Source organism: Oxyura jamaicensis, chromosome 2 (assembly GCF_011077185.1).
Source record: "Oxyura jamaicensis isolate SHBP4307 breed ruddy duck chromosome 2, BPBGC_Ojam_1.0, whole genome shotgun sequence".
Classification (NCBI taxonomy): Eukaryota; Metazoa; Chordata; class Aves; order Anseriformes; family Anatidae; genus Oxyura; species Oxyura jamaicensis.
The window spans coordinates 55,475,020-55,491,901 of record NC_048894.1 but is presented as its reverse complement, the minus strand read 5'-3'; the positions used below and the strand labels follow the sequence as shown (position 1 = coordinate 55,491,901).

Below are 16,882 nucleotides of genomic sequence, written 5' to 3'. Positions count from 1 at the left end.
AAAAGTCAAAATTCAACATGAACTAGGTGCTTTCCATTATATGGCAGCACACTTTGGACAAATTAATGTCCTGTGAAAGTCATCTTTAGGTACATGAGGTACATCTCTTTAATTTTTATAACTTGGTATTATATGACCTGCTATTGCCTCTGCTAACATTTGATATAATTCACCTATTAAAAAGACCAATAAAAAGTTCATAGATATCTGAAAGAAGCATCAGAGAATGCATTCCTTTGAAACATCAGAGAATTGTTTCTCTTCCTTTGAAGGCAGACAGACTAAATGTATTCCTTTCCTTATCAATGCCTTCTCTGCATTTTAAGTCATGCATCTAAATTTCTATATAAATGTTATCCAAATGTTTGTTGGGTTTTCTTGTTGTTTTTCTTTTGTTATGTTTTTGATTTTTACGCTGATGCAAATTACACCTGATATACAATTTATGAGAGCAACAATGGCTCCAGAAAATTGTAGGACTCCGTTGCACATAAGGTATTCAAGTTTTTAAGCAGATTTTTTTTTATTATTATTTTTCTGCAATGTAATGTTTTACCTGCAGGCAGGTAAGTACCACACAGCCTTTTGCTCACTCTCCACAGGTGGTATGCTGGAGAGAATTTCATGGCTTGAGATAAACACATTTTACTAGGTAAAGAAGAAGCTGCACACACAAGTGAAATAAAACAAGGAATTTGTTTGCTACTTCCCATCAACAGTTCAGCCACACCTAGGAAAGCAGAGCTTATCACTTGTAATGGTTTCCTGGGAAGGCAAATGCCATTACTACAAATGACCCCCCTTCCTTTTTCTTTACCCCAGCTTTTATTGCTGAGCACAACATCATATGATATGGAATATCTCTTTGGTCAGCCTGGGTGAGTCTTGGCTGTGTCCCCTCCCAGCTTCTTGTTCACCCTCAGCTTCCTTGCTGGCAGGGCACCATGAGAAGTACAGAAGTCCTTGGCTCTATGCAAACACTGCTCTGCAACAATTGAAATCATTATTGTGTTATCACCACTATTTTCATCACAAATCCAAAACACAGCATCATACAAGCCTCTACAAAGAAGATTAACTCTACCCGAGACAAAACCATGGCATGTACTTATGCTTTTCCTGCATCTGTATCCCCTGTTTCATCATGTTAAATTAGAATATAAATTCCGGGGGGGGGGGGGGGGGGGGGGGAAGAAGGGGGGGGGTGGGACGAAGACTTTATAATAAAAGAGTGCAGTTGACTTTTATTTTTAAAAAACAAAAGGCTAATCAAGTGTCTGAAATCAACAAAACAGATCTGCAGTAATTTCTAAAAGAGTATAAACTGTACCTCTACAGGAAATTCATCTGAAGAGAGCAAAATGCAGTGCAATCCTTAAGTTTACATTGCACTGTGCCAGTGAGGCATATATCTCCAGATGAGTATTGAGGCTGCAGGTCTGTGACAGTGTAAGCCAGTAAAAAATGCTGGTTTTATGGTCCTACTTTTTTATCCGGGTCTACAATTTATTTACAGCCTCTGGCTTGTCCCAGCTCTGGCTCTGATCTGATCCATAATAACCTCAGTCAAGGACAGAAAGCGATCAGTGAAGTACTGGTGCCACACTAAGGAAGGACCTGAATAACAGTAATAGTGACTTTGATGATCGTAAGGAATTGCAGGGTTGCCACAAAAATTTGCTCCTTTTCTGTTGTATTAAAAAGCTAAAATATTAAAAGTACCTTCCTGCTTTCTCCTAAATTACTGTCGTGCTCAGGAGGAGCTCTGTCTAAACACAAAGAGCCCTTGTCCAAGAGTAGACAAGCTTTTTAATATAAGTTATATATCATTGTAGTAATGCAGAAGAGAAATATTACATTGGTAATGATGAGAACACATCCCTGTCTTTATCTTGCTATTACTGAAGTCAATTGCAAAGCTCTATTGACTTTAGCTGGTGAAAATTAAGCCTTACAGCATTATTATTACATAATATTTTGAAAAATGTTTTTTTTATAAAATGTCTTCAGCATAAAGAAAAACCTTAGCTTAATAACAGTTTACACAAACACACTGGATTGACAGTGAATCAGTGATAAAGATATAGATATACCCATACTGAATATAATGTGTGTGTATATATACCATATATATTTTTATTTATTATTTTTTTCTGAGAATACTAAGATGAGGTAAGTGTTATATTTGCCCTTAGATTGATATGTCTGTTAATCTCAGCACTACTGCCAAGGTTAGTAGCATTATCTAAGTGAACAGTAATTTAAAAGAAATAGCATTTTATTGAACTTCTGCTTAAATCCCAGCAACTTCAGATAAAGACAGTCTGGTTGGTATGGCATGACTTGAGAACTGAAGCTGCAGGTTCCTCAGAAATTGCCATCTGCTTTCATCTGTGTGGTGCTCAAAGACACATTGAATGTTTATATTAAGCTCAAATGAAATTAATGAGTTTTTAAAGAAAAGTAGCTGTAATGAAAAATCTTAAATGTAATTTTAAAACTGTAATTTAATACAAATCATCACATCAACCTCTGTGTGCAGAGGTTCTATTTAATTTCCATTAAATAATGTAATATATTTTTTCAAATACCATTTGACACCAGTAATTCCTTTTTTATTATGTGTCTTATACTAGACTGATAGTCAAATATTTCAAACACAGCTTCCAGGTGGCTTAGTTCCAGCTGCTTACACTTGAGCACCCACTGGATGGCAGTAACATACAACTTTGGAAAAAAGTCCTTTAACTCACTGACCTCAAAAAGTCCTAGGTTAAGTTCTTCTAAAAAAATAAACTAAACTAAACTAAACTAAACTAAACTAAATAAATAAATAAAAATAACATTTTATTATTATTATAATTATTAAATAATGCTTTTTTAGAACAAAGACAAGCAATCAAAACAAATGAATATAAATCTCACCAGTCACTCACTGTTGTCTTGTGGTGCACCATTTCATTTTAGAGCCCTGAATTAGAGAAGGGCATATCTCACAAAGTTGGATGTGGAAAGTAATGAAGGCTTCCCCCACGAGGGATGCCAGACCTGGCAGTGGAGCAGGAGGTGTTTTTGTTGTTAATCACAAATGCTTGCCCTCTTACTGATGATAAGACCAGGAAATCAGTTTCAACACCTTCAAAATAAAGATTTATTTTATTGTGTTATCAAAACAACCCAAAACTTCAAATAGAGTTGTTAAAATGATTTTTAACTGAACTCATTCTGAAATCTTTCTTTGACTTCTGTGAGATCTGAAATATATATCCATAACACTAGGTTCAGTTATTGATTCAGTACAACAGGGCAGTTAAGATCCCTAAGCAGTAAACAGTATCTATTACAGCCTGAAATGCAACATAGCACTGGAGTCTTCTTGTTGCTTTCCCTTGCTCCCACTTCCAGTAGGGTCCTTGCTTCTGCACCATAACTGTATACTCTGCCACGCTGGCGTCTCAAATCTCAAGAGGAAACAAAGTCACCACAATTTTTTATTTATTTATTTATATGGTCAGGACCACCTCTAAGCTACTCCAGTGTCAGGGAAATAGGGGTGCCTGGATCTTTGACTCCAGTTTGGCTGCACCAGAATGCTGCATGTTTTTACTGCCAGCAGTGCTCTGCCACAGCCTATCACTTTGAGCTTTGCCACTGAAATCCCACTGGAGGACTTCAGTGTTCAAGCATGCTAATGGGTCTTCTGCCTGAGTGCTGTACTTATGCAGGTATGGATTTCCCAGGAACTGGCAAAAGAGAAGGGAGAGAAGGCAGGAAAGCACTAGTTTCCTGCCCTTTGCTGCCCTGCTACAACAGTGACACCATCCCTGTTTTCAGAGACATGGAACCAATGACCACATCCCCTTTTGGAGGATTTGGTGAAATACCATGTCACTATTTTGGGACCATAGTCTTAGCATAATGGTATCTTTCTACGTATTTTAAATGTGAATTACATCATGCTTTTTTGCTGGGAAAGGCAAAGTGGGAGAATTGTGTCTGGCAGAACTGAGTGCAGGTTGCAATGCTTCATGGTTCCTGGTGGATTCTCCACCATGGCCTCAGAAGAGCTTCTTAGCAAATATAGTCTGTTTGATTATCTGAGCTACAAAACATAAATTTTGGGTCACGGAGTGATAGATTAGATATTCTGGACCCAAATTATATACGACCTTAAAAATAGAAACCTAGACCTCAAAGTTGTTGTTGTACTGTATGGACAAAAGGCAGCCTGCTATCCTTGCAGTGACCTGTATTGCAAATAAACTATAGTTTTATATGCTTAAGATGCTGGATTTCCTTTATAGGTCAGCATTTCCACATTCTAAACACTGTATTTGTGCATGCAAATGTTCACAGTGTTTCATCATTTAAATTGACTTTTCATTTTCAGGTATATCTGGCAGGCACAATTAGCATTCTTGGGCAGGGTTGACTGCTTTATTACTTGTTCCTATAGTTTAATAATAGACACCTAGACCATGGCTATAGCTCTAGAGCTCTAGGATACCCACAATGCACTGGCAGATGAATTGACAGATTGATAACAGTTATTATGATTTACTAGTACCTAGTCAGATCAATCCCATCTCTCAGTTTCCATATCACAATAAAAAAAATTAAACATTCCCTGATTGATTTTGAAAAAGAAAAAACTTAATGTTGCCAATTTTGACAAGTACCAGAGTACATGGTAGTGTGCAGATTGTTTTGTCACACACTTGGATGAGCCTAGAAGATGAATCCTGTGCATCAGAATGTATCAGAATTTAGTACCACTGCAGTCAAAGAAATTACATGAGGTTAAAATCTTGGCATATGAGAGGCTGGAGGATCAGGCTTTGTGCATCAGTCTTTTCACCCATCTTTTCCTGATACAACCCTCCAAAGTCCATAAAGTCCATATTATTCTATACAGTTTAATAACTGTACTATAAAACATCATGAGAGCTCCGAGTCATTTATATTTATCTTCTGATATAAGAATGTTTCATGACAAGGTAAAGCCAAAAAAAAAAAAAAAAAAATGTTGTTCTGCTTTAAGCTTGTATAATAAATACTTAAAGACAAAAAATAAATAACGAAGATAAAAACTCACCCCTTTCACCCTTTTAAATTGTGAGCATCATAACTCCATTGGTCTGCACTGAACTATCCTAACAGTGCTATTACTAACGTAGGCCATTTTTTTTGTTTTGTTTTGTTTTGTTTTGTTTTGTTTTTCCTCTCTCTTCACATTTTTCTGTTAAAAAGCTCCAAAAACAGGAAAAAATATGCTAATTTAAAGTGATTGCTGTGCCAGTTTCCTATAAGCTATTTAGCAACATTGATTACTCTAGAATGTATTCTTAGGTTTCCATGGGCATCATCACAATTAAGTTGAATAATATTTTCAATGAGAAAATAAGAAACATGAAAGGCAAAAATGTATGTCATTAATTTGTGAATTTTCTGAGATAAGGAGAACAGAGAACACCTGCATTAGTCTCAAATTCCAGCTATTATCCTGTGGCAAAGCATGTAAATCTAACTTTAGAAGTAATATAGGTCCCAAATTGAAATCTTACATTAAAATAATAACCTGTTTTGTTGTTGATTATGTTGTTGTTGATGTTGTAAATGTTGTTTTAAGTAATTATGTGGAAGTACACAAGCAAAAGGTGAAAAAATTCTGCAACAACCAGAAAACATAAATGTCCAATATGGTATTTTCCTAGCTTTGTGCACTTCAGAGATGGCAGATGTAGAAGCAGAGGTATAAACTGCTATTTCCCCTTTATCAAAATGAAAGCAGAGCATATCAGGTAGAGTTGTGTTGACATAAACTCCATAAAGTAAGCCTGATTTGGTAACACAGTAAGCAGGTGGATCAGTTCAAAATACTCATTATTCCTTTTCTCTTTCCGCAGCTTGATCACTATCCTCCAACAAGTTACAGCTTGCCAACAGCATCTGACATACTGTTCAATTCCCCAAAGGCACTCTTCCTAGGAAAAGTTATAGGTGAGATTTCATTTTATACTTGGTTATTTTATTAGGTATTTTCAGAGAATACTGAAAACTATAAGTGCATGGGACAATGCTCTGCATAGCATTTGTAGCAGGGCATTCACTGAACATGTCATTCTAGACATGAAGATGGTGCTACTGGAGTTATACCTAATAGATAGGACTGTTCACTTTGTCACATAGACTGATGTGCACACAAATTAGGATCATCTGGCCAATGCAGGGATAAATCCAGATACAAGGTAGAAGGACATTTGTAATAGCATATTTGTGCAGTTGCTCTGGACCCTAGACACCCTTTAGGTGTCCAGTGCAGAGAATATGAGAAATCACTGAGACCACTGCTTTTGCAAAAGGATGCTGAAGTTGTTTTGAACAGTATCATTCACTGTGAAGTTGTCATATGTTTCATATAATGCCATTACCAGTGCAGTAAGCCTTCCTATACCAATGTACCCTTTTGTGGCATAACTATACCTCATCAGTCTGATAAAACTACCACTTCTCACAGTGAGGCTCACGAGTTAGATCATTCAGATGTCTGCAACACCTACAAAAACATTCACTCTCTGTAATCCCTTTTATGGGCCTTGCTGTTATTTCTTGTACAGCAGCTACCTGGTCAGCTCCCCATATGAACTCAAAAAGCAATGCAGATGTATCTTTAACTGCCTTGGCCTTGCTTTTAGGCCGTCCTAGTTTCCATTGCTCAATTTCTCCACTACTGCCCTTTCAAATGAATTTTCAGGGTTATTCATTTCAAGAATCAACTATTCCCCTGATATTCGTAGCTTTTAAGGTGCACTCTTTCCTCTTTTCAGAGACAGAGGGATATTGATATTATTTCTTCTAAGTGCTTTGTACATGAATGTAGTTGTCTGAACTAAGTGAAGTGCTTAATTCAGAAAATTGCAAGCTTTCCTTTGTTAAGTGGTATAAGGCAGAAATCTGCAAACCCCATGCACTGATTTTTAAAGTGGAAAAGCAATTGACCTTATAGCTAATGTGACTTTTCAAAGATACACTTTTCCATTTGCTTTGTTTTTAAAATTTAATGTGTTGAACATCTGTGAAATAGGAAATCAAAGGCCTTTAAAATGGTTGGTTAATGAGAGAGCCATGAACTATTTTCTGGTGTTCTCAAATTCAGTTATATATGAAAGAAAAGATTCTGTGACATGATTTTGTTGGAAAATCACTGGAAATCGCATTCATTCTCCTCTCACCGCACTAAATTCAGGCAGTCAGAGTAGAGCTGACTTCCCTACTAAGCCAGGCTACTCTCCAGGCTACTCTTAATGAATGAAGATTCATTAACTCAAAGCAAGGAGACGAGCATTCAGCAATTGGAATCACTCTGCAGTTAAAGAATGGGGCCTGACTTGCTCTTCATAGGTAATTGTTAGCAAAAATATAAAGTTCAAAAGCTATTAATTTGCTTAAGGGTGTTGCAGTGACTGTCTCAAGTAATGGATTCATTGCCAGAGAGGTTCCGTTTCCTTTGAGATGGCCGCTCTTTGTAAACATTCATGCATCTGAGAAACTGCTACATTCTGGCAGTACTGCCTCTTCAGTCCAGTCTTCTAAATAAGCTTAAGTTTTTGAATGGTTGTTTGAATTCATGTAAACTGGTAATTTCCCTATTACTATAATGAGTTGATATTTTGGAGGAATCTGAGCGCAATACGAGAGAGAATATGGAGATAGGCACACAACAGAGAATACTGCAGTGAAAAGATGCATAAAAGAATGAAGGGAAAGAAAAGGACAGCTCCTAAAATGCAGAAGAAAACAATTCACTGTGCACTGTGGAAAAAAAAAAAAAAAAAAAAAAAAAAAAGGAACAAGCACATAATGAAAGAGAAAAAGAAATCCTGTGTGTGCTACACTCTCTTCAGACGTTCTGGCTGTAGATTGGCTAAACAGTCGGAGGCATCGAGTTGCCTCCAACCTACTCCTTGCCCAATCGCTGCTTTCTGTGTTGTGTTTAAGTACTCTGATTCTGAAATTGTCTTTAGGCATTCTTGGAGAATAAAGGGGCTGCAAGTACTGGACAGATCAGATGCTTCAACACACAGACCTTCATGTCAAGGATACTTAAGTACCGTGACTGAAAGGCCTGATCATAGGACCAAATAAAATGAGTTATTGACTCAATTCTGTTCCTACAGATCCAGACCCAAAACACCTCACATTATTTGCCTCATTTGCAAAAAGTCATGTATGTGTTTGCAAATAGTTTTAAACATCCTCTGACTGTTAATATCAAGAGCCTTATCACAGGATTTACTTTTTCAGAATAAAGAAATGTAAAGGAAAACAATAGCAGAGACCAGTGAATATAATTTGATTTTTGTTATGTCACAAGGGAAGTTTCAAATATCTTGGAACTTATACTTCACATTCCTCTCACTCTTTATAAATAGAGTAAATTGAAAAGAGTGATTGAAAACAATTTCCAAATCTAGAATTTGAAAGAGTAACCATAGTCCTGAAAATATCTGTCCTAAAAATATGTATGGTACAGTTGAAGATTATCATCAGGAAACACTGAGGCCCACCTTCAGCTCCTCTGCTAACTAAAGGTTAAGAAGAGGTCAAGGTATTGCAATATCCTAAAGGAATAAGCAGGTTATATTTCTGTTTTCCCATGCTACTTTATGATTTTAAGTCTCTTACAACAGCATCCCTCTTTCGGAAGATGTTGTCATCCATTTTTACAAACATTATTACATCTTTACTGTATATTTCATATCCTCTTGTCCCTGGGATTCATTACTCCAGTTTTTAAGTGCATCAGATTGTATTAGAATGGTTGGGAATATGAAGGATGGTTATTCATTTTTTTCCTCTCCTCTGCTTATGTCACTATCTTTTGCTGAATAGGGTATTTTACTAAGTAAAAGAGCAAATCAGTACTGAAAAAGAAACAAACAAACAAAGAACAACAACAAAAAAAAAATCCGAGTCTTTTTGACAAAGAAAAAATAAATTTATCTCCAGAAACATTGATTTCCTGATGTAAAACTGTTGTGCCTCTAAACATCGCTGTTGATCAGCTTTACTGTGCAATTTTCAGAGTAATGTTGAATGAGGGAAGAGCACTGTTAACACTTACACCAGTTCAGTAGTTTGAAAGGCAAAGTAGATGCAGAATGCAGTATTTTTAAAGCTTCTAATTTTCACATCATACTGGCTAGACATATTTCAGTGGCCCAGAGGGATTAGCACCAATGGAAAATCTGGGTACATATATTAAGTTACAATTTGTACCCACCTGCAATTACATTCTCTAAATGTGCAATATGGGAATAGTGTCATAATTTCACTGCTGTGCTGGCATCAGTTGCATTCAATTTCTGTTATTTCCATACTATTCAATTCTTATTTGTCACTAAAAATTAAGGCAGGGTCCTATTTTTAAAAACAGATGGGTTTTTGAAGAGCACTTTGGAACAATCATACCAAGGAACTGATCTTCTGCCTGTCTTATTTCCATTTTTATTAGAGTTATTTGCATAGGAGCAGCAGCTTCTGCCACAGCTGTGCTTGCTGTGATAGTTCATCCAGTACCAATCAGAATGATCACTTGTACAACACCTACCACAATGCAACACCACTCTCTGCTCTAGGTGTTACAACAAAATGGCTGGTTTAAAAAATCATGATGAAATGTCTCTGTGCCTCATAACAGTTGATAATATTTTCTGTAAATCAGGAGGGTCAGGTTAGAAACAAAAATAAATGATTGTATTGCAGTTGTAATCAGGGGCAATTTCTTCTATAAGTTGAGGTGTTTTCTGCTTTCCTGAAATATTTTCCAGAAAATGCAATTGTTCACTGGCTTTCAAAACACTGACAGAAAATACTTTCAGTTTTCTGGGAAACTGGAGGTAAAGGTAATTCTTACAGAGGCAAAATGGATTTTTGATTTGAGATATGAAATAAAGCTTGAGGAGGCAAATAATAAATGATCTTGTTTTATGTGAATGCCTCATAATAAAAGCACTAGAGAAATGCAGGATTTTGTAAATAAGATAAAAGAGAATTGTTAATGTTACAAGGAATGTATTTCATCTGTTATTTAAAGATTCTAAGGATTTGAAGGCTGACACAGACAAAGTAAGAGGGTGAAGCTGGCTATCAGGATGACCAGTAATGAAGAGAAAAAATAAAATATTAACAATATAACATTAAGTGTTATATGTTACAGTTCAGATTGGAATCTAAATTTTCATCTGCATTGCAACTTGAGACTCATTACTGAGGCAGAAGAGAGCAGAGGTTCAATTTTCCCTCTAAGTACTATAGCTTTGGATACAATGCTCAAGTTTGTCTTCACATACTTTTCAGAGGCCTACAGCAATTACTGGTATGTTAACTTTCTATATAGAGAACTGACATCATAGTCTGTACTGCATTATTTGAATAAAAGTGGAGTACTTATATGGGTTTTAATATGTATTTGGGAAGAAGTAGCTACACAATTAAACATGATTTTGTAAAATCATAATTTGCTGAACAGAAATAGTTTGAGGGTTTCTTAATAGCATATTTGATTGAGCAGAAAACACTGAGATCATACAAGAGTTGTTGAGAAAGTGGCAGAAGAAAAGGTAATTTGTTTCTTGTCTGTTTTCCATCTCCACCAACCACTCCAAATCAAATGATATCATTTCAAAAACACTTAAATATTCCCTTGGAAACAATCAACATAGTACAAGTCATCTCTTAGCACATTTAGATTATCATTGCAGAACCAATAGCTGTCCCTGCAGCTAGTTAACATCTGTAGACTCCATTTATGTCTCTGCCTCATCTTAGTGCCCTTCAGGTCCTTCCAGCAAGAGTAGTAAAAAGGGAAAAAACTTTAAGGTCTGCATTTCTTCTTACAAAAGCAGCTGCCATCACTCTAAAACTAAAGTGAAATCCTGGAAATCAACAATAGCACTTAATAGATATGGAAAGAACACACGGCATCTCTCCACACAGATATTGAATAATAGGACAAAAAAAAAAAAAAAAAAAAAAAAAATCTTTTGAACTACCAGCAGATACAATGGCAATTTTTGCAAGAGGTAAATATTCGTTACTACTAAATAAGATACTTTCGTTCCCATCAAACAAGCACGATATGTTGACGCTTCAATGCTGAAGTAACAGAAATGACTTATAATGTAATTCATCCTACCAAAAACATCATACACTCAAAAACAACTTTAATGTCCATGTTTCCACACTATTGCAGAAGTTTATCACTTAATGGGCTTGTGTCATACCAAAGCAAGTTGCACTGTCTAAACCTATGAATGTCTTTGATGACATTTACCATTATTGATGAGTGTTTTGATAGCCTTGAAAAAAAAAAAAAAAAAAAAAAAAAAAAAAAAAAAAAAGGACATTGTCATCATTGGCACTAAGTTTGAGTGTGCTGCTTTGCACTTCCATAATCTGATATGAAGGTAATTTTAATCAAGGATATCACTTACCCAAATACCAATTATGTTTCTGATACTGCAAGGTATTTTTCTCAGCTCCTAAATTCAAATCCTAGCAGTTAACTCAGAGTCATAAATAGATTACTAATGATCTAAAAGTGTTCTTCTACTACACACCTTTGATACGTATGTGTTACTACCTCATGATCATAATGAGGTTAGCACCTTATTTTATGTACCAGTGGTGTTGCAGTGAGGATTCCACTGCTTGTTTGCTCTGTGGCTCTTCTTTATTTTGAAACGTTGACAGTTAATCCAAGTGCAGGGTAGCTTAGCCTACTTTCACAGATAATGAGCAGAAAATAGCTAGCATGCAGTAACTTATTTCAAAGTAACTCTGTCTGCAACTTCATTTCTCAGCATCAGCATTAACTTTCAGCACTGTAATCTCAGGGAAAATGAATATGAATATTGTCATAGTAGAAGCCCTCCTGCTACAGTAGCATTTGAATATTAAAATGTGCTTTCCTCTGCATGAGTCACACATGAATTATCATACAAAGAAACAATATCTGGACACTTTTCCTTCTCTTCCAAAAGTGCTTCCACAATACCGTTGTATAGTAGCATTAGCCTGGTTAAAACTCTTCCAGGGTTTAATATTGCCTATCGCTCTGACCTCAGATCTATCAGTCAGTCTGTTTATATCTTACTCTTTGAAGTGTTTCTGATAATGGCAGAAATGGTCCACAGCTCTTCTAGTTAAAACAAGAACTAATATATATATATATATATATATTCTTTTAAACCTCTGAGCTTTTAACCTATCTGGTTTCTCCAATAAATCAGATCTACAAGACATATTCAGAAAGTAAAATTACCCATCCACAAGCCCATGAGAGGAGAGCGCATCTACCTCAGTAACTTCTGTGGCAGAAATCAGGGTAGCCCAAGCAGACTTTATCTTTTGTTTGAGAACTAGACTGAAGAAGTGAATCCAAGACTTATTCATTGGTACAGTTTTCTTCACATCATTTGTGCTGCACCATCTTTTCATTTTTCAGAATATTGTAGTGTTCAGTTGCTGCTTAACTGGCCAGCTGACAGCTCAAGGGAGGCATACAAGCTGGAGGAAGCTGGATGCTATGGCAATTGCAGTAGTCATGAGTATAGCAAGGTCTGCTCTTCCAAAACCAAGTAAAGCTTAGTGCATTACCTGGAACTGTCTCCTTCCACTAACTTTTCACACTTCAGGTCATATTTTATCTCTCAGCCTCTGTCCCATCCTTTGTAGCTGGTGGCTCTTCTTTCACTTCATTATTGCATTATTCTCTGCAACAAGACCTCACTGATTAGTGGTCTTCAGGTCTTCTGTGGGCGTCAACAGCTCCAGAGGGTCATCTACCTTTTTCATTTCATGTTCTTCTAGCATTCATACAAGCCTGTAGCAGGTTGCCAGAGTCTTGTTGTTCTTAAATTGTTCTTTTTTTTTTTTTTTTTTCCTTTAAGCTTTAAGATGTCTGAAAATTGTTTTGTGTAAGTCATTCTGCAAAATCTTGCTGAGAGAATAATCCCATTTTTCTTCCATTCCTTCCAATGTATACATCTACTGGTTCTGGAAAAAAAAAATAAAAAATAAAAATAAATAAAAAATAAATAAAGAGAGAGACAGAGAGAGAGACTGTAAAGGCTTTAATTTAGTTTATGCCTTTTTGAATAGACTATCTGCACAAGTCTTATCTGACATTAAAAACATGTGATAACAACATTTAAAAGTAATAGAGTAAGAGCAAAAGTTAAACCTCAGTAATTAGAGTGACCTTTTCACAACTTCTGTATTTTGTTAAGGTGGCATGTCTTAGTTACACAAGTTTTCCCTACCAAAGGAAGAGAAGAACCATTTCACCTGTACTGTGTTATATCTAGTACTATTTTGTTTCAAATATAGCTGCTTCAAAGGGTCAAGAGGGGAACAGAACATGTTAAGATCACCAAGGACACCCATGAAATCTGCTGCTGCCCTATAAAATTATAATGGCATAGACAGTGAAATCAGAGTGCTGAGAGCACCTTGGATTGTATATCATAAAAAAAGTGTTATAGAGTCTGCAAATAGAAAGCCAAATGCATACCTGAAGTAGAAACTGAGAATGTTATAATTTTCTTCCAAATATAAACAGAGTAAAAAAATAAAAACGAGAATAAATGTCTCCTAAATTAATAGGAAGAGAGAACAGACCAAAATAAATAAATAGATAAATAAATAAATAAATGTTACCATGCCAAGTCACAAGACTTTAGATTTTACATCATTTTATCTAACATGGCCAACCTCTGCCCATGGACTGACATGCAAAACACTGAAAAAAATAGTACGAACATTCACCCATATTTTGACAAGAAACAGCTGTATAAATATCCATTCTGGCCAGATTATCTTGGTTGGGACAGATAATCTACAAACCATTCCTTGTAAGGACAGGTAAACTAATCGTGTCTAATTCAAAACTCACTCATTGTTTGACAGTTGAAAACAGCTTCCATTTTTATCTGATGCTTGTTTCACTTAGGAAAGACAGTGGGGTAAAAATCAGAACAAAACAATTCATGGTCTGACAAAAACATTGAAACTGAAACTCTCATCTCTGGCCAGATGAATGACAATGTCTCCAAGAGACTGGTGTGCTTCAAAGTCTTCTGTATTTTCAGAGTGCCTGACAGACAACAGAAGTGGCTTGTGTCCCTTGTTTGGGAAGAGAGAGATCAAGTCGACCATCTCCCTCAACAGCTGACCTAGTTTTCACTCTCATTAACACACTCCCATATCCTCTCCTGATCTACAATCATCTCTTGTGACAGAAGTACCAGAGGTTTCCTAGAGCCTAGAAAAAGTTTGTTCAGATTTCTGGAGGACCTGGGAAAAGTAAGGAATGTGAAAGTTCCTAGAATATGAACTAGACAGAAATTTCCTGGTGTATGTTGCTGTGCCTGAAATGATAAAGCCTGATAGGACACCAGGGCAATTGTCCGTAGTAAATCATGGCACTGATGCACTAATGCACTAATGCATCTTTGCACATTGGGACGCAGAACTGCTCCAGGCCTGGGCAGTGTTCATTGTCTCACAGGAGTCAACCTGTCCATGTAAATAGGCTTTAAGCTGTACAGCTCTATAGGATGACATTTATCTCAGTTCAAAGACTGGGCACAAAGTCTTTGCACCACTATAACTTGTTTTAATCCATAGGATTAAGTAAATATTATATAGCACATAGAGAAAGCCTATATTGCACTGCAGTTTTCTGTACCAGAAAAAGTCCCCCTGTTCCGCTTATGAAAATAAAGTAAAATAAAATGAAGATATTCTCAAACAAGTAATGAATAAATGTGACAAGAAGTTAATATTTTTATCAGTACTTTATATTGATGTAACAATTCATGGTCTAAGTTATTCTTTGTGAATAATTTGTTCAAATCCTGTTATCACAAACAATAAGGAAAATAAATAAATAAATGAGTTTTAAAAGAAAAGGAAAGAGAAATACATTATGGAAAGTAATGTCACATTTTTACACTAAGACAGACATTCAACTGTAGGCTATTTTGTATTTCTTTTAGAAGAAATGCTCTCATTATTTAAATCTCAGAACCACCAGCTGATTGATATCTTATCATTACATAAACCCTTTCTGATAGGTACAATAATGATCTCTCCATCTGCATATTTCCGGGAACAGCTAAAACACCGTTAGTTGCCACTGAGAAGGAACTTATTCAAAAGATTGTTTGTTCCATTTTGAATGGCTTCAGCTGTTTCTGTGCTGTAGATAACATGCATTGTAGCTGCATAAGTGACCTATCTTAAAAGTTACCATAGCACTATAGTCCTGACACTACTCAACATGGGTTCATTGTCCCCATTTATTTGCATGGTATTGAGGTGTGCCTAGAAGGAATACACCGGGAGCAGTCACCCCAAACTGATCATTTATGTTTGCTGTGTCTCAGTCACCAGCAGCAAACTAGACATACACACTTTATTTGGATTTTTGCACCATCTGTTTTTCATTTGCAGCTTAATAAATGGTGAAACGTGTTTCAGACAAATTTCAGACTGACACAATTTCAAGCCAAAACATGGCAGTAAGACACCAAAGTGGGAAAGGCAGTTGGTGAAAGAAGGCTTTTACCAGCCACTAAAATACGGAGGTCTGGTCTAACAAGTAGGCCTTTATATATCTAAGGAAATAAAAAAAATTGCCTTAATTAAATAATTTAGATTGTCTCCTGGGTCACAAAATAATAGTATGACATTCACTGGGAAGCAAGGAAACTGTATGGATCCACACAAGTCTTCAGTGGGCAGTTTCCTTGTTTCCTTCAGTATTTACTGTAGCAGTTAAATTTTTTCACCAAGGTCCAGGAATGATCTAAATTTACCTGTAAGGGGAAAGATGTTCCTGAAAAGATTTAGTGGTAACCCTCTGTTAGGTGTGTTATTTTGATGGAGGCTCTGAAATGGTTCTCTCAGGTCTTTTTTATCTTAAAATATGGTCTCTTACTTGCATAATATGTTTTACAATAATTTTAGTGGTTTCAAAAATATCTCTCGGGATAGTATTGTTTCTAAATAGTTTCCTGAATTAGATTCAGAGGTTTCCTACAGCATAGTCTGTAACACTAATGGCTCCTCGTGTTGCAGTCTGATTGCTTATTCTGATATTAAATCTGACATATTAGTAATATTGCCATAACATTCACCATGACAGTTACTGATCCTCAGATTTAGATGCCGTAATAAAATTCTATTTAATCTGAAATAGAGCGACTAGTTTATAAACACCTCATTTAAATGCAACAGGAATAAACATATATTTCTTTTACAGACAAGAAATATATGAGTTTCCTTTATTTCTATATGTTTCCTTTCCCATAAATGTACACCACTTTCCAAAAAGACTTCCTCAATGACTACATGAATTTACAAATCTGTCACCGATTTTCAGCTACGAAAATGTCAGGCTGTGCTCCACTAACAATTGAAGCAGTTGAGTGAGATTACAGTCAACCTCCCACCATAATGGAATATTTTAATCTTATTCAGTCTGATAGTAAGATACCATATACTATCACTATTTTAGTTACTTCTTCGTATCTATTGCTTTCTTCAGTGTTCAGAATTTTACCAGTCCTCGTAGGTGTTTGCTTTTTTTTCAGAGGTTTTCAGCTGCCTCATGGTTATATGAAAAAGCTTGCTGATCAACAAAATCATCTCTTGATCCTTCTTCCTGGTTGGAAAATCCAAACTGTATGAAGTTTTTACCGTAATACGTATAGTTCTTTTAAAAAGTCCAGGAATAGAATAAGTAATGTAGGGTTTCCCTATAATTAAAAATAAAATAAAATAAAATAAAATAAAATAAAATAAAATAAAATAA

The 16,882-nt window shown here is 35.8% G+C and overlaps 1 protein-coding gene across 3 annotated transcripts in view; it reads left to right on the top strand.

Moving 5' to 3' along the window:
• CNTNAP2 (contactin associated protein 2) overlaps positions 1-16,882 on the top strand; it is a 1,137,498-nt gene that overhangs the window by 1,067,274 nt on the left and 53,342 nt on the right. For all 3 annotated transcript variants that reach the window (XM_035319470.1, XM_035319471.1, XM_035319472.1), the window contains one exon: positions 5,907-6,000. In XM_035319470.1, the coding sequence (XP_035175361.1) occupies positions 5,907-6,000 (94 nt within the window). The remainder of the gene's footprint in view (positions 1-5,906; positions 6,001-16,882) is intronic.